This window comes from Oreochromis niloticus, linkage group LG11 (genome assembly GCF_001858045.2).
Source record: "Oreochromis niloticus isolate F11D_XX linkage group LG11, O_niloticus_UMD_NMBU, whole genome shotgun sequence".
NCBI classification, from domain to species: Eukaryota; Metazoa; Chordata; class Actinopteri; order Cichliformes; family Cichlidae; genus Oreochromis; species Oreochromis niloticus.
The window spans coordinates 1,608,425-1,627,329 of NC_031976.2; the positions used below are offsets into that span (position 1 = coordinate 1,608,425).

Genomic DNA, 18,905 nt, shown 5'->3' on the forward strand with positions numbered 1-18,905 from the left:
ACCAACAGTGTGGTTAAGAAAAACACACTGGCAGCTGCCAGCACCATTCAGCCTCATGCTTTCATAGAATAAATTTGAAAATTCAAGGCGATTTTCGGAAAACTTGACCTCTGACCTTGAGGTCAACAGAATTTAAACTTGTCCTAAACTTTTAATAGCTGCACTTGTGGTATGAATTTTAAAATCCTATGCCACCTCATTCTTGAGTTATCACATGCACCATCATGGGTGTCTATGCCACCCACCTGTCGAGGGCTACAAAGAAGAAAACTGAAGTTTTCAGATTGCTGTCCTGACCTGCAGAGGTCCCTCCATGTCCTCACAAATTCCTCCTCATCGTTGTGGATCATTTATAGTCACATTGCTGCTAAGGAAAGTTCAAGAGTTCCAAAACTCAAGAATTTACCTAATTTTGTTCTGTGCTATGAGGTACAGCTCAGTGGGTTCAATAAAGGCATGAAAAGTCCAACAGTTTGTGTTCAGAATTTTGACAAGAAGACAAATTTTATGAAAAAATGAAGAAACACCAATTCTAAAGGGTTAACTAACTTTTTTTGTCAATATCATTGTCATATATACGAGTCAGAATTAAAATTCCAACATGAAATCTTTTTGTTTGAAAAAAGGTCAATTTAAATTAGAATGATGCGAGTACTGCGATTCCAGTAACCGTCTTTATAGCTTCATACGTCCGAAACGTCCAACAGTTCCCCAACAGCTCCATCCACCCAGTTCCACTTACTACTCTGTATGTGCCACACAACACAGAAGGTTCTGAACTGAGCTGATTCCCTGTTTCTCATTATAGTGAATGAGGGTTATCCATCCATTCTCTTCCACTTATCCTTATCAGGGTTGCAGGGAGACCGGAGCCTATCCCAGCTACCACAGGGCAACATGCACTGTACACAGCCCTCCTCAGGCTGTCAATCTGACCCAGGGCTAACACAGACAGTCAACCAATCACACTCACATTCAGACCTGTGGGCAATTTGGAATCACCAAATAACCTAACCCCACTAACTGAATGAAGACAAAAGTTTGCCCCATGATTCAAGCTTGTAGAGCCACCTTCATCAGCAAGTCATTTTCTCTATGACTGAGTCACTGCAACACCTTAGCTCTTGTTTATGCCATTTTTTGGATTTGTTCTGTGCTTGGGATCATCATCCTACTGAATGACCCACTTTCAGATGCCCAGGTCCATCACTGTGCTGACAGTCGGTATAAGGCAGGGGTGTCCAACTCCAGGCCTCGAGGGCCGGTGTCCTGCAGGTTTGTGTGTCAAGATGCAATTTCACAAACCTAAATTAGGTTGTTTTTTTGTTGTTGTTTTTTTTTTTTTAAACAGAGAAGAGGTTTTTCCCTCCACACTTGCTGATGATTGATGCGTTTGATTAGCAGCACCTTAATTCCTATAGAAGCAGGGTGGATGTACAGAGGTTTTTATTGGACTCCCGTGAAAATTTTTTCACACTGACTGTAAATTTCTACAAAGTGAAAAATCACTTTTCATACTCATTGCAATAAATAGTTACAACTTTGAAAATTCTTTGCTTTAAGCCATGTCTACACAACAAGTCATACGTTTGTCACACATCACTTTGAAGTGTATGCTGGTCGTGTGTGAACATTCCAGGCTGTACAGGTATCCTTCACTTGTGCTCTTAAAGTTCTCTAAACATTTCCTTGAGAAAGCATTTGCAGAAAAACGTCTGTGTGATGTCCTGGTAAATGTGTTTATTTTCTGCTGAACAGTATCAATCTCTAAAAGTAGTTCTCACACATGGACTGACAAAAACGTGTAAATCTGGAGGTCAGCTCTTACAGTCCCAGGGGACACACAGGTCTCCATCTTGCATGACAGAGTAGAAGTGAGAAACACAGATCTGGAGGCCTTGCATGTGGGGGGAGCGCTGCTCCAACAGTCTTTCACAGCATTGAATCATCTGGGCAGGGCTGACACTGGGCTCCTTAGACAAGCTCCTCAGAGACAGAGTCTCAAGACACAGCTTCACCACAGCCTCCTCCTCTGCCTGCAGTCTGCACACAAACAGGCAAGTAACAAAGTCAATGTACAGAACAAACAGGATTCTTAATAAGCACCAGATATCAAAACTCTTAGTCTCTTTTATGCTCATGTTGTTGTATTAGTGTTACCATGATTGAGTTCCTATAATGAACTCTACTAGAGCTGCTTCAGCAGTTACCTGTGACTGATCACTGCCTTCACATATTAATTCTCTGGAAACGTCCTGGATTGTTGATTACCTGACAGGAAGACCACAATATGTGCGTCTCCCACAGTGTGTGTCTGACAAGGTAACCAGCAACACAGGGGCACCACAAGGGACCGTCCTCTCCCCCTTCCTCCTCACCCTCTACACCACAGACTTCAGCCACTGCACAGAGACCTCCATCTTCAGAAGTTTTCTGATGACTCCGCGGTGGTTGGATGCATCAGCAGGGGTGATGAAACAGAGTACCGGGCTGTGGTCGACTCCTTTGTCATGTGATGTGAGCAGAATCATCTGCAGCTCAACGTGGCAAAGACTAAGGAGTTGATTGAGGACTTTAGGGAGGACAGGAAACACTTGACCCCTGTTTCAATCCAGGGGGTCAGTGTTGACATTGTGGAGGACTATAAATACCTCGGAGTATACACTGACAATATACTGGACTGGGCTAAAAACACCACAGCACTTTACAGGAAGGGCCAGAGTCGTCTTTATTTTCTGAGGCGGCTGAGGTCCTTCAACATCTGTCGGACAATGCTGAGGATTTTCTATGAGTCTGTTGTGGCCAGTGCAATCCTCTACGCCGCTGCATGCTGGGGCAGCAGGCTGAGGGCCACAGATGCCAACAGACTCAATAAACTGATCCATAAGGCCAGCAATGTTGTGGGGATGGAGCTGGACTCCCTTAGGGTGGTGTCGGAGAGGCGGATGTTGCCCAAAATAAAGACAATGTTGGACAACACCTCCCACCCACTCCATGACATGACGTGCCGGCTAGTCACAGGAGCACGTTCAGTGAGAGACTGAGATTACCGAAAAGCACCACTGAACGACTGTGGCCGACTCCCTGTACAACTCCTCCACCTCACTCACTGTTTACTGCAACAGCTACACACGCTCTTTTCTACTCTGGAATATTGCCGTCAATTTCTTGATAATTATTTATACCACATCTGTTAGTCCTTGATATTTATTACTTGGTGACTTGGATATATTGTATATATTGTGCTATTCCTCTTATCTTAACATATTGTGTTGATAAATAGTCTAGTTTGTTTTTGTTAATGCTACTGTACTGGAGCAACTGTAACCCACATAATTTCCCTAGAGATTAATAAAGTATTCTGGTTCTGATTGATTAAGCAAATTGACAAAAAGATCTCACATTCTAATAGTAAACACAGTGACTGAATATACTAAAAATAAAAACTAGTCATTTCAATCAGCAAACAGGCTGCAAAGTCTACATCACACTCACTGGTTTTTGCGTTGGATGCGCCGTCGGGCTTCAGGGGCATGGTTCTGAAGGAAGACCTGTAGTGTAGGAAGATCACATTTGATGGGAATAATGAAGTGTCCCATCTCATGAAGACTGGGGTTAGAGCGGTCACTGGAGGAGACACAAACATTACCACTAAGTAAACTGCACGTGCTTGTGATGGTCAGTAGTTACAAGGGTTTCGTACTTTTCCAGCAACATGGTGAGGCCCTGCAGACTCCTGGGGTGTAGACGAAGGTGGTGGGACATCAAGCGTTTGTGGAAGGTGTTTAGGGAACTGTAGTGCTCAGCTATGGGCTGAACTGGTCCCAGTCTGTCCATGTGCACCACTTGGGTCCCACCCAGGAGGAGGCTGATCCTCTCCTTCAGCCAGTGCGTCTGTTGCTGCAGGCTGTGATAACCGGGCAGCTGCTCAAAAAGCTGGAGGCACACAGCAGGGGTCAGAAAGCAAAAGGCAGCACAGAGATTATGCATGACAGCAGGAGAGCCGCAGCTGCATTACTTTTGTCCACTGATGATGAACATCCATGGTTCCCAGCATGACGTGTCCAGAGGCATCCATCCCTGACTGGTCAGCAAACACAACCGTATGTCCTGGTAAGACGACGGAGGAGTACGTTAAAACTGTTCTACACATCTACACTTGGACGCAATGGTAATGCTCCCAAAATGATGAGATACCCACTCTTTCCACAGAAACAGGTCTCTAAGATATGAAACTGATCACTGTCTGAAAACACATCAGACGTCAATAAGAAAACCTCATGCTGGACGTCTATACGGACGAGAGGACGTGACATCGTTTGGTGAGAACAGTGTTAGATTGAAATAATCGTGCTAAAACAAGAGTTTACATGTTCTTTAACATCTTTAATAACCAAAAATATAAATCAAAGTCTTATTGATATGCTGAATGAGTAACGCAGTTTGAGTATGATTCGACCCTGGCAGATCAGGCTGGCTGCAGGAACGTGTCTCCAGCCCATCGTTATGGTTAAGTTGTATTTGCTCAACACAGAATCACAATATAAATGTGATTTTGGTAAAAGTTAATAATAATGCTTAACTGCTTAGAAACTGATCAGAATATAATCAGGTATAAGTTTAACCATTACAACTAATAAGAAAAGATAATCTATGACATGATTCTGATAAAAAGGATCTCACTGAGATTTCGTACAGAGTGGCCTGTTCGGGCAAAGATGGCCTTGGCAGCTGTGTGTGTGTGTGTGTGTGTGTGTGTGTGTGTGTGTGAGAGAGAGAGAGGATGGGAGGGGGGAGTGAGTGACACACTAAGAAGCCATGCATCATTTTAAAACAAGTTATAGTGTGATTAACAAACCACAAGCCAGTTTTGGAGGCTGTGGACTGGAGGGCCAGGCCCACTGCCTGCCACCCAATCAACTAAGCACCAAATCCCTACGGCCCCTCCTGTGGATGGTGAGCCCACAGGAGGAGGGAACCATGTCGCTATTCCCAGATGTGCCCAGCCAAGAGACCCCTGAATTATTCCCCTTCAGGTAAGGGACTTGTTCCCGAGTTAGGGATGAGTGGAGCACAAGATTGACAGACAGTTCCTACCGTCGATCACAAGCTCTAAAAGAATGAGGCTGATATAAGATATAAGCGTCAGAAATGAGTCTCCTTTGAAGAGTGGCTGGGCTGTGGCTTAGAGACAGAGGGAGGAGCTCGCTCATTGGACAGGAGCTAAGAGTCGCTGTTCCTGCAGATGGAGCCCGTTGAGGTGGTTCGGCCACCTGAGATGCCTCCTAGCTGAGGTTGTCAAACACACTGTTATAAAAAGAAGAAGTGAGGAAAAGTGTTGTTATGTAATGAGTTAAAACGAGATCATGTTGGAATCAAAACTAAATATCATGACTCCTTGTGACTCCTTTGTGTTCAATCAGTTTGCCTACCAGCCTGGCATTAGAGCGGATGATGCCATCATTCACCTCCTACATCGTTCCCTCGCTCACCTGGAGACCGCTGGGAGCACTGTGAGAATCATGTTCTTTGATTTCTCCAGTGCCTTCAACACTATTCTTCCCTCGGTTCTGAAGGACAAGCTGGAGAACTCTGGAGTGGACCATCACCTCACTACCTGGATTTTGGACTACCTCACCGACCGACCACAGTATGTGAGGACTCAGGGCTGTGTGTCGGACAGGGTCGTCTGCAGTACGGGGGCCCCACAGGGAACGGTTCTGGCTCCGTTCCTCTTCACCATCTATACTGCAGACTTCTCCCACAACTCCACCCAGTGCTTCCTGGAGAAGTTCTCTGATGACTCTGCAATAGTCGGCCTCATCACTGATGGGGACGACAAGGAGTACAGAGGACTGACTCAAGACTTTGTGGACTGGTGCCAGCTGAACTACCTCCAGATCAACGCCAGTAAAACCAAGGAGCTGGTGGTAGACTTCCGCAGGCACAAACATCCTCCACTGCAACCACTGAACATCCAAGGTATGGACATCAAGGCTGTGGACAGCTACAGGTACCTTGGTGTTCATCTGAACAACAAACTGGACTGGACTCATAACTCAGACGCCCTCTACAGGAAAGGGCAGAGCAGGCTGTACCTGCTTCGGAGACTCAGGTCGTTTGGAGTGGAGGGCCCACTCCTGAAGACCTTCTATGACTCTGTGGTGGCCTCAGCCATCTTTTATGGTGTGGTCTGCTGGGGCGGCAACATCTCTGCTGGGGACAGGAAGAGACTGAACAGGCTGATCCGAAGGGCCAGCTCTGTTCTAGGATGCCCTCTGGACCCAGTGGAGGTGGTGAGTGACAGGAGAATGGTGGCTAAGCTGTCATCCCTGTTGGACAACATCTCCCACCCCATGCAGGAGACTGTGACAGCACTGAGCAGCTCCTTCAGTGGGAGACTGCGGCACCCACGGTGTGGGACGGAGAGATTTCGCAGGTCTTTCCTCCCCACTGCTGTCAGACTCCACAACAAAGACTTTAACTGATCAAACACACACATCCACACATGTGCAATAAGACTGCTATATGTGCAATTCTTCTTCTGACGAAGTTGTTTTTGTATTTTCCTACTCAGTTGTATATAGTATTTGTATTTCTATTTTATTCTATTGTATATAGTATTTTATTTTATTTTATTGTATTTTATTGCATTCCAGTGTTTTCTAATTTCTGCTACATAACTTTGCACTTTTGCTGTAACAAAACAAATTTCCCACCTGTGGGACTAATAAAGGCCATCTTATCTTATCTTATCTTATCTTATCTTATCTTATTTATTTCGATCATGTGAATGATCTACAGTCCAAAGTTCATGTGAGTGAGGTAATGATAAACACTGTTGAAGTAAAGCAGCATTAACTGAATGAGCATGAAGTATAACATGTTTGTTTTAATGTATGATGGAATTAATGATAAATACGGTTGAAGTAAAATGGTTCTTATATAGAGCTTTTCTATTTTATTTGGACACTTAAAGCACTTTATACAACTGGTGTCAGTCATCCATTCACACAGGCATTTTTTTCCAATGTAAGTTTTCTTTCTATCATTCACACACATTCATACTCTGATGGATGCATCAGAGAGCAACTTGGGATCAACAGCCAGGTATCGAACCACCAACCTTCGGACCTACCCCACCTTCTGAGGTACAACGTAGAATAGAAGAAAACGTAATGAAGTCCTTTTAAAGTTTCAATTTTGTTTTAAATCATGGTGATGTATGGTGACGGGGGCGTGGGGGGTGGCTGGAGATCAGGTGATTTAATGTCGTAACGGGGGAGGCCAGATGTCATCTCAGAAGGTGTGACGTCCAGGAAGAGCAGGAAGAGGACTGAGAACGAAGAGATAAGTGAGATCCTGCTTTCCTGGTAGACGATTATTATCAACAGAAACAGAGATAAGCCCACTTCAGGCCTGGATGTGCCCGTTTTCTCCTCAATCTCTCTCCTCTCAAGATCAGGGCAAAATCAGCCTTAGCTCAGAGTAGGTAATTTAGATCATTCAAGTATTTGATTCTGTCCCAAAAGGTTGATTCTGTTCATCTGGATGTTTTCAGTGGGAGAAACATTTCATTCGATGACTCTTTCAGTCTCAGCTGACTGTAGGTCTCCAACCTTATAAACAGCCATTCCCCAAATCTTTGTGAAGTGTACTCATGACCATTGATCAGTGGTTGTTGATCAATGGACATGAGAATTTGCATATCAGTGATCAAGGAGCTGACCTCCCAGCCCATTGTTCCTTCAGTGGTGCTGGTTTCACTCATTGTACAAATGTCCTGTTTATAAGGTTGTAGACCTGCAGTCAGCTGAGACTGAAGACGTCACCTGGTGATGATGAAACGTTTCTCCCACTGAAAACGTCCAGATGACCAGAATCAACCTTCTGGGATTTACTTACCTGGATGACTGAGCATGCATCAAGATATTTGATTCTGTGTATATTATTACTTGCTTTGGCTTTTGCTTTGGTCCAGCGAATAAAATTTCCCGTATTTAAAAGCTTGAAATGTGGACATTCATTTTGTGAAACAGTAAAGGTAAAAACCTGCATATTATTATAATATCACTCAAAGGGTTCTTATAGGTTACTATCCTTAGAAATCAACAGACCCTTGGAGCCTAATTTTACGAGCCAGGACATTTAACCCAGTTAGTTACCAAGTGCACAGATTTAGAGGAGAGCTGCTTATAGAAGCCTGAATTCAAAGACACCCTCAAAATCAATGAGGTGGAAGGTTAGTCCAATTTTGCCCCCTTATGTTCCTGTATGCATGCCTGAATGTCAGGGCACGCTCCTAATGAGATGTCCTGGGGATCTCCTCCTAGATGTGGACCAGGACATCACTGAGTTCCTGCACAACTGGTGGTGTCGTACTCTCACCACTGATGCTGACACCTGTTGTGCACCAGGAGGAACCCAGAACCACTGCACCAGTGTAGGGTCTAACAATGGGTCCAAGGATTTCATCCTTATACCGAATGACAGTCAGGCTGCTGTTGTACAGCCTGTAGAGGTCTGTTTGGTCAGAGACACTAACAATGGAGTACATCACAATAGCTAGAATCAATTGAACCTGTTGGAGACCATAGAGAATATGGAAAACACTGCTGTGCTTCTTTCTTCTTATGGTTAAGGGATCTCAAGATTTTGAGGGCATTTCCACTGCACTACATACATGTATGGACAGTTACACAGTTGTTGTCCTTTTGCCTCTGTACACAACCAAATTATAATTTAAATCAAATCAAATCAAAATATCACTTAAGTGTAGACTTTCCACTTCAATTTAAAGGCTTGGTTTATGTAAAGGTTTTATATTAATGGCTAATATAATTATTTAGTATTTACAGCAAGTTTTATCCATGGTCGCCCACTTTCAAAGGTTCAAAAGCACCTGGACACTGCACTTCCTGTTTATACCCCATCTCTGTCTGACCAACCTATCCACATTATAAGAGCCAATCACAGCACAGGATCCCTGTAGGAGGTCCAACAGGATCAGCACCTGTAAGCTGTCACTCATGATAAACTCTGTACAACGATGTGTGGTAGCTAGCTTAAACGCTGTAACAATAGGCATGCCTGTTAAAGCCACAGGGAATCTCTTGATGCTTCTAAAACATTTATTGTTGCTAGCTAGGGTTGCCTTTCAGATAAAGACTGACTCAGTGACTCACAAAGTTCTCGCTCTCCCTCACACATCTACAGTGGTATGCAAAAGTTTGGGCACCCCTGATAATTTTCATGATTTTTCTTCATAAATCATTGTTTGTTTGGATCAGCAATTTCATGTAAATATATCATATAGCAGACGTTTATAGGATTTACAGAAAGTGTGTAATAGTTACTTAAACTAAATTAGGCAGGTGCATAAATTTGGTCATGAAGCTGACTGAGAGAAGGCCGAGGGTTTGCAGAGCAAAGTGTGGCTACTTTCAGGAATCTAAGATATAAAACATATATATTATGTGAAGACATAAGGTAATTCCACACATCGTGTTTCATATATTTGATGTCTTCATCATGTGTCTACAATCGAGAAAGTACTAGAAATAAAGAAAAACGATTAAATGAGGAGGTGTGTCCAAACTTTGACATCACATGGATAGTCAGGTGCATGTGCATCGTTTACCTGGAGAACACCTGGTAGCAGAATGCACTATGGGAAAAAGCCAGTGAAGGCAGTGTGATGCTACTGTACTGGGAAACCTTTTGTTTCGCCATCCATGTGGCAGTTACTTTGGCATTTATCCCCTACCCTAATCACTGTTGCAGACCATGTGCACCCTTTCCTGGAACAGTATTCCCTGGTAGCTGTGAGCGCAACAACACGTTTGAGGTACTGACTTGGCCTGCAGCTCAGCAGGGCTCATTCCAACCAAGCATCTGTGCTGTGCTGCACACAAGTCAGATACATTAAGGCCTGACTTCACAATTTACAGCACTTAAAGGATCTGTTGCTAACGTGTTGGTCACACACAGTCCAGGCCTTGATGGGTCGGGGCTGTTAGCAGGTGGTCATAAATGTTATGCCTGATCATTGTATGTGTGTCTGAGTATTTAAAGAAGATGACACTTAGAGATTTAATTTACAGTGATATATTCCTTGATCACAGTGTGTTACCTGTATTAATGAAATCTACTGGACATTTGAAAACACTACAGAGAAAAAATAAAAAGCAGAAAAATACACTGCAGTAACAAAAACAGTGGTACCAAGTCATCAGTACTCAGCTTAAACACTCTGCTGTATTTGGGGTTTTTTGCATTACATAAGAACATTTTAAATCGGTTGTCTTTTGTAGACTTTGCTGTTTTGTCGCTGTATTTTTTGCACATTAGAAAACTTAAAACTAGTTTAGTTATCAAGGTTATTTTTTGTACTGTTCAAATCTTTGAAAAAATAAAATAAAATAAGCCTCTATATTTATTTCACCCATGGTATTAAAATGGTATTAAGTGTTTTCTTTGTTATCTGTATCAAATTCTATCATCATAGCAACCCTGTGAGCCCTATGGCATCTCAAAGAAGAAAACAGAGCACTGTCGTGGTGTCAGGCAGGAAAACTGTGAAAATAATTTTTTTATCCCGGTACTGAAACAAACCGTATCATACTTATGTTAGTTTGTCCAATTACTTTTGAGCTTCCAGAGGTACTACAGATAAACAATGAATGCAGTACTTTTATTAAACCCTTGAAGTGAAGCTGAAAGTCTCCATTTCAGTCACATTTTGACGGCTTAATTAAAAATCCACTGTGTTGGAGTAAAGGCCTGTATCACACATAACAGGTACGTGACAGAGGACTGACAGCGGTAACAGCCATGAACCTTTTTACCAGATGGACAGACAACAGTTCAGAGATCTGTGTTACTAATGAACACAGCTTGCTTGTAATCTCTCAGTGAGATTATTTACCTTGCAGGTTGATCAGAGCCTCGGGGTTCTGGTGAGACAGGCGGCTCAGACTCTGAAGCTGACAGTACCTGTGGGAGACTCCCCAGCTGCGCTGCCATCTGCACCACACAGCTGATCTCATCATTCAGTAACAGTAACATGTACACAGCTTCTTACAGTTTAACGCACAGAATAAAAGCCTCTGTGCCCTCAGGAACAACAGGACGGGCAACCTCTGAAACAGTAAAGACGGCTGTACCTGATATCTGTCAGATTAAATCTGCGACACAGCTCCCTCTTCAGTCTATTCAGTTCTTCTCTCCGAGGAAGACTTGCATCGTGTTTCTTTGTGGCTTCAGGTTCGTTGTTTCTCAACCACACACTGACAAAAAAGACAAAGAGGTTTTTCCCTTTAAATCATGTACAAGTCATTACATATAATTGCTGTAGTTATGAAAAACTGTCATCACCATCTTAGTAAAATGTATTTATGTTGTTATATATGTCACATTATTCTGAAGTCTCCCTCTCTAGAACTGTGTGAACTATAAATAAACTCAAATTCTCACAAAGTACTTTCACATTATTTCATTTAAATATAAGAGACCATGTATGCACACATTAGCATTAGCATGAACCCTTGCTAACCACTAAATAAAAATAAAATCCACAGCAAACACAGCACTGTGTCTACATGATCACAAACAGCAGTTTCTGGGTTTAGAAGGTTTAAACACTTCCTACAGTTGAGATGTGACAACCACAACCAGAGCGTAGGCTACCTGAGCGTAGGCTACCTGAGCGTAGGCTACCTGAGCGTAGGCTACCTGAGCGTAGGCTACCTGAGTGTAGGCTCGGCTCTCTGGGCCTGCTGCAGCTCCTGCTCGGGGTCTTTGAAGCCCGTGAAGGTGTAATAGCTTTTATCCCATTTGATGGTTCTGTAGAAAGGCTTCCCCGTCTCAGTCGGACTTTTACTTGCTGCTTTACTCGCCGTTAGTCCTTTCATGTGCTCCATGGGCAGGCTGCAGCTCGTCAAAACATCCATCACTGTGCTCAAAACATCGTTTGTGTGCAGAGTAAAGCTGACTGAGCGGAAGCCTGAGAAGCAAACAGGAGCAATTTTACGTTAAAAAAACAACAACAAAAACACTCACTGGTACTTTGAGCATTTTTAAAAGAAATGCACCTGAGCTGAGGAGTTCTGGCTGCACCTTACTGCTGTACTTTGTGTTCCTTAGATAAAAGGTGAGCTTCATGGGTTGAACTGAACGTGAGCCAGGCTTCTGCAAGTTCTCCAGATAGCCATTCAGCCTCTTTAGCGAGTTCTCATTCACCTCCTGTAACACAGAGGTACCAGAACTTACATCATGGCAGCTCGTACCAACAAACGTCTGACACAGTGTTGTATGTACACAGATTATAAAGTCATATTTAATGATAATATCACATCATATTACTTTATATTGTATATGGATCACAGAGCACATAGATGATAAGTATACTGAACACAGTGGATTGTCTGCTGTGCCTATAAGGCGTCACACACATGTAAACCTGACAGTTAAGACAGTTTTTGAACTGTTACTTTACGATCATATGTTGCCAATAACACATATTTGGATTTATGTCATGACAGATATGAGACCTACCCGTTCTTTGGGATATTTACCGAAGAAGTCTGGGTGGACTGCAAAATAAAAGGGCCTGAGAGCATTTACAGCCTCTGCCCCTGACAGAGCTCTCTGTTGTACAGCATGTGTGGCAACATGCTTCCGCTGCAGCCTGCACAGAGAAAGACAGACGTTACAGAAAAGAGGCTAATTTACATCATTAAACCCTGCTCTCAATAACTGACATAGACGTAACTCCAGCTGGCTGCAACAATGGGCTTTTTGTTCAAACTGAGTAAATACTGTCGCCCACTTTCACTGTTATCTATGATACTCCCTAACTAGAAGTTATCCAAGTTTACTTCAGTTAACCAAGTCAGACAGTTGTAATGAAAACATAAACACAGTGCCAGCTGTTTATCAGCAGCTTATGCAGTAACCATGGTAACCACGGACATTGAGTGGCTGGATCAACGCAGGCCAGACTTTGGGAAGTACCCCTCATGTCTCTTTGAAACTAAAAGACAGTCATTTATCAGCCGTGTGGTCAGTATTACAGCAGGGTCCTGCTGAAAAACTGCAAAACAAACGAAACGTGTTGATGATGAAAATAGCAGGTCTGCCTCTAAAGTGTTTCCTGATGGGAATCAGTAACAAAGTCATAGACACAAGTTTATATTTCTCATGTTGGATAAAAACAATTGCACATTTATGATGTTGAAACAGGACACAGACACTGTAACTGCTGACCTCATATCAAACGTAGACTGAGCCCATGTTTGATGTTTTTATATCCAACCTTTACTCTCAAACCTTTAAACAGCAGCGAGTCTCAGCTGAGAGAATAAGTGTTCATATGATGGGGGAATATGATTTATGAGCAGCGTGCAGTCTGCTGTACTGAAATCACTGAATGAAGAGCAAACAGTGTGTCGCACTGTCACGGGAAGATGCGTGTATAAATCTGGTGATTTATTAAATGTATAAATGTTATTATACTTCATTCTAATCTGCTGCTGAGTCTTTTACGCTGATGGAAGTACAGATAACAGAGCACACACAGCATGAACACCTGTTCAACCAATCACATTTATTTCACTTTGACCAGCCATGAAATGAAGCGTTCATCTCTTCCTCTTTTTATAACAGTGTTGCATTTGACTGGTATATTTTTATGTTCTTGTTTTGTTTTGTTTGCTGCAAACAGAAACAAAAAGTCAAGGAAAAAAGAAATTACACGCTATTAAAAAACCTGTTCACACACAGAGGTCTGAGCCATTTTCTAGAGAACTGATTGGTCAGAAGTTGGCAAATTCATACCTGCTGATTTCTTGATTTCTTACCTACTCTAGACTGTTACCATGGTGATTTACCTGGAGAAAAGTTTACCACCTTTGCAGTACAGAAAACCCTGGGTTAACCCTGAAGTTACCCAGATAAACCAAAACCTGCTTCACATGATAGGCATCAGCTCTCTGCCACAGCAAACTAAGGGTAAGAGAAATCAGAGTAATGTCTTTAACAAAGGACAGACCCACCCAGAGTCATCACAATATCACAAAAGAGAGAGATAATGGCATGGAGTCGGACAGCAGTACCTGACTAGACAGACAGATCGATAATGCAGCGACAGAAAAAGAGTTCTAAATAATATTAATGTTGTTAATGTTATTATTTTCAAAGTTCGAAATAAATTTAGTTTTAAAATATTTGAGAGTAGATTAGAATGTTTTCTGGTCCTAAACATGAAGTGTCAGAATTTCCCCAGCAATGTTACTGGGGAATAATCGGCTGGGGAATGCTGGGGGCGCTACTCGACCTGCAGAGACCAGAGATGACCATGTGACTGTCTTTAAGCTTGTTTTGCCCTGGTGTGTGTGTCTGTATCCAGACTGTAAAATACATTCAGCTCTCCTCAAACGTGTCATTGTCACTGCTCACCCCCCCATCCCGCTTCTCTATGTGACACATCCGTACGCTATTCTCACCTTAATATAAATAAAAAAAATTATTTTGAGTGCACTGTTTGTCAACAATGCATTCTTACAGGGGGTACATCATGTGTAATAAGAGAATGACACAGGGGAAAGTACTGAACACGTGCATGGAAAGTAGAGACAGCAGCTGAACTCAGTGATCAGAAAGCAGCTCTGCAATTTGCAGAGAACCTACTTTTAATGTTAAACTTTTTGCACTAAATTATATGAAAGACTGCATTAAATGTAAGTTATTACAGATATGTCGATCCCAACAAAGGAAAATGAAACCCAAAAAGCCTTTTTAGGAACCTGATGTCTTTCGGAGTGCAGGTTACGAGACGATCATGAACGGAGACCCATATTGTACCGTACATAACGATGTAGGTGCGCATTTTCAAACGCAGATGGGTGACCGCAGGAACACATCAAAGTAAAGATTCTGTTACATTTTCTGTCCATTGTTGAAAAACCAAAAGTCAAACTCAAAGTCATTTTGACACTTACGTTTCTATATGCCTTCAACATGCGCATATTAGACTTTTTAAAAGGAGTTTTAAAACTGTCATTATGCTCCAGCCTGCACGTTATCATGTGATCGTACGTGTTGGGACAGTTTTACCTGATGGTGCATCGCAGAAGGGGGATTGCAGACATTGCTGACGCTGCTGGTCCAGAGATCAGCCTGTAATCACGGCCTTTTCAGTCGGTCCATCTGCATTTCCTTTATCAAAGTACTTCCATGGTTTGTTGCACTGGATCTGGCAGCAGCCTGGTACAGCTCAGCAGGGACTAAATCAGAGTAACTTCAGTTCGTCAAAAGAAAATCAACAGAAACAGATACCTAACGGTGTTAGCTAACTCTAATTTGTATTTACTCCTTTGAATCCCATGCTATCAAGTTATCTAAAAATATTAACAAATAGCAAACATTTGAAAACAGAACAACCCCAGATTAAAATGTCTCTGTAGTTTCCTTTGTGATTTCTAATCAATGACAGCAACAAAACATGGTTCCACTTTGCTAGCCAGGCTAGCACATAAAGTTAGCATTGCTATGAGGTGGTGCTACGCCGCAAACAAAATCCAATAAACGACTTACAGTGTGGTTGGTTGTTAAATTGTGACTGACAACAAAGTGACCTGTAACATCCCTGCCGTTAAGGTAGGACCGTTTTAGTTAGCGGCTGTGTGTTCTTCTTCTGTGATTGCTGGTACCAGCCAGCCGCACTATTGCGCCACCAGGCGGACTGGAGTGTCAGGTTAGGTTGAAGCAACCAGAGTTTTCTACTTCTGGCTCCACATGTTTGGAAAGGAAAACCATCCAAGCAATCTTTGAATGGTGAATGTTTTGTTCATGTATTTTTGTATTATGGTTTAATATAAAAATGTCTGTATTATTACTTGAACAATTTCTGTGAGATTAAAGATTGATGAATAAATACCAACAAGGTCCAGAGTAATTAGGTGAGTCAGCATGATTTTACTGTTAGGCCTATATAGTTTTTTTTTTAATTTTTTCCAGTCTTTGAAGATTAGATACCTAGGTATATGTCAGATACTTATAATACAATCTTGAGATCCTTTCCTAGGGGATTCAACTCCCACTCAATCTTGATCCAAGTGACCTCATTAATTCACAGGATGGCAGACAGGATCGCTCTCTTGCTACAAGTGTCATCCACTCAATCGCACACACGTTCAAACAGCACTTCATGCACTATGATTGACATTTACTGGTTTGTTTCCTATTATTGTCCTGCTGCATAATCTGAATGCACTTAAGCTTCAGGGCATGAAATGATAGCTGGACATTCTCCTGTAGAGAACAGAATCCATGGTTTCGTGTATTACAGAAAGTCTCCCAGATCCCAAAGCAGCAAAGTAGCCCTAGAACGCCACACTACCACTGCCAAATCTTGCAACAAGTTCAACTTTTGTGTCATGGGTGCACAGAATATCTTCCCAAAATTGCTGTTTTTGGTTGGCACTGGTTTTCACCTTGAACTCTCCAGTGGATGCCATTTGTGCCCAGTCTCTTTCTTAGGTTTACCCCTGTTTTCTCCATTGGTGCATAATGGCTGACAGCGTGGTTCACTGGAGTAAAATGGCTTTAAAACCTTTTTTATACTCATAGATGTCAGTGGCTTTGTTTCTCATCTCTTCTTGAGTTTCTTTAAAGAGTCTGACAGCCACCAACATTCTCCATGTGTGGCAGCCTGTCATTCATTGGCTTTAACTTATCCTTACAGGCCATTAGATCTTGGTAGGAGAATAATTGTGGTAAAAACTAATATTTTGCTCAGACTGTTTGTTCCATTCTTTGCCTCTTCAGATCTGATAAACAGTTTTGTGAATGGGCCAAAGTGATATATTTATCTAGAATGGTACATTCCCTAGAGTGAAATATGAAACTCTGCGGTTACCAAGAGACAAGGGAGGGATGGGTTCACCCAGCATTAAAGACTACTATAGGGTGGGCCATTTATATGGATACACCGTAATAACATGGGAATGGTTGGTGATATTAAAGTCCTGTTTGTGGCACATTAGTATATGTGAGGGGGCAAACTCCCCAAGATGGGTGGTGACCATGGTGGCCATTTAGAAGTCGGCCATCTTGGATACAACTTTTGTTTTTTCAATAGGAAGAGGGCCATGTGACACATCAAACTTATTGGTAATGTCAAAAGAAAAACAATGGTGTGCTTGGTTTCAACGTAACTTTATTCTTTCATGAGTTATTTACAAGTTTCTGACCACTTATAAAATGTGTTCAATGTGCTGCCCATTGTGTTGGATTGTCAATGCAACCCTCTTCTCCCACTCTTCACACACTGATAGCAACACCGCAGGAGAAATGCCAGCACAGGCATCCGGTATCCGTAGTTTCAGGTGCTGCACATCTCGTATCTTCACACCATAGACAATTGCCTTCAGATGACCCCAAAGATAAAAGTCTAAGGGGGTCAGATCGGGAGACCTTGGGGGCCATTCAACTGGCCCACGACGACCAATCCACTTTCCAGGAAACTGTTCATCTAGGAATGCTCGGACCTGGCACCCATAATGTGGTGGTGCACCATCTTGCTGGAAAAACTCAGGGAACGTGCCAGCTTCAGTGCATAAAGAGGGAAACACATCATCATGTAGCAGTTTCAAATATCCAGTGGCCTTGAGGTTTCCATTGATGAAGAATGGACCCACTATCGTTGTACCCCACATACCACACCAAACCATCACTTTTGTTGTTCCAACAGTCTTGGAGGGATCCATCCAATGTGGGTTAGTGTCAGACCAATAGCAGTGGTTTTGTTTGTTAACTTCACCATTCACATAAAAGTTTGCCTCATCACTGAACAAAATCTTCAGCGTGAACTGAGGGTCCTGTTCCAATTTTTGTTTTACCCCTTCTGCAAATTCTGTGCGCCGATCTGGGTCATCCTCGTTGAGATGCTGCAGTAGCTGGAGTTTGTAAGGGTGCCATTTGTGAGTAGCTAATATCCGCCGAAGGGATGTTCGACTAATGCCACTCTCCAGTGACATGCAGCGAGTGCTATGCTATGGGCTCTTGCTGAATGAAGCGAGGACAGCCACTGATGTTTCTTCATTAGTGACAGTTTTCTTGCGTCCACATTTTGGCAAATCCAACACTGAACCAGTTTCACGAAACTTAGCAAGCAGTTTGCTAACTGTAGCATGGGAGATGGGTGGTCTCGTAGGGTGTCTTGCATTGAAATCTGCTGCAATGACCCGGTTACTGCGTTCACCAGATATCAACACAATTTCGATCCGCTCCTCACGGGGCGATCGTGGCTCAAGAGTTGGGAGTTCGCCTTGTAATCGGAGCCCCCGGCTCGGACAGTCTCGGTCGTTGTGTCCTTGGGCAAGACACTTCACCCGTTGCCTACTGGTGGTGGTCAGAGGGCCCGATGGCGCCAGTGTCCGGTAGCCTCGCCTCTGTCAGTGCGCCCGAAGTGGCTACAGTTGCATACCTGTGGTGTGAAGGTGGATGACTGGTGTGAAAGCGCTTTGGGGTCCTTAGGGACTAGTAAAAGCGCTATATAAATACAGGCCATTTACCATTTACGTGGTCTTCGACATGTCAATGTCTGTGAACAAAGAGAAACTTGTAAATAACTCATGAAAGAATAAAGTTACGTTGAAACCAAGCACACCATTGTTTTTCTTGTGACATTACCAATAAGTTTGATGTGTCACATGGCCCTCTTCCTATTGAAAAAACAAAAGTTGTATCCAAGATATGGCCGACTTCTAAATGGCCACCATGGTCACCACCCATCTTGAGGAGTTTGCCCCCTCACATATACTAATGTGCCACAAACAGGACTTTAATATCTCCAACCATTCCCATTTTATTACGGTGTATCCATATAAATGGCCCACCTTGTA

General features: G+C 42.8%; 1 protein-coding gene across 3 annotated transcripts; it reads right to left on the bottom strand.

Moving 5' to 3' along the window:
* Positions 1 to 1,428: 1,428 nt before the first annotated feature.
* tcaim (T cell activation inhibitor, mitochondrial) lies at positions 1,429 to 15,753 on the bottom strand. 3 transcript variants are annotated; one of them, XM_005459388.4, is made up of 11 exons: positions 15,595 to 15,753; positions 15,115 to 15,284; positions 12,576 to 12,688; positions 12,093 to 12,243; positions 11,749 to 12,004; positions 11,166 to 11,288; positions 10,928 to 11,025; positions 4,019 to 4,110; positions 3,704 to 3,936; positions 3,496 to 3,627; positions 1,429 to 2,043 (listed from the first exon to the last, which is right to left on the bottom strand). In XM_005459388.4, the coding sequence occupies exons 3-11, from the start codon at positions 12,618 to 12,620 to the stop codon at positions 1,818 to 1,820; spliced, it is 1,356 nt and encodes a 451-aa protein (XP_005459445.1). In that variant the 5' UTR covers positions 12,621 to 12,688; positions 15,115 to 15,284; positions 15,595 to 15,753; the 3' UTR covers positions 1,429 to 1,817. The 3 variants fall into 3 exon arrangements, with proteins under 3 accessions (XP_005459445.1, XP_005459444.1, XP_025767349.1); XM_005459387.4 differs by having other exon boundaries at positions 12,556 to 12,688; XM_025911564.1 differs by lacking the exon at positions 15,595 to 15,753 and having other exon boundaries at positions 12,556 to 12,688; positions 15,115 to 15,570.
* Positions 15,754 to 18,905: the final 3,152 nt, after the last annotated feature.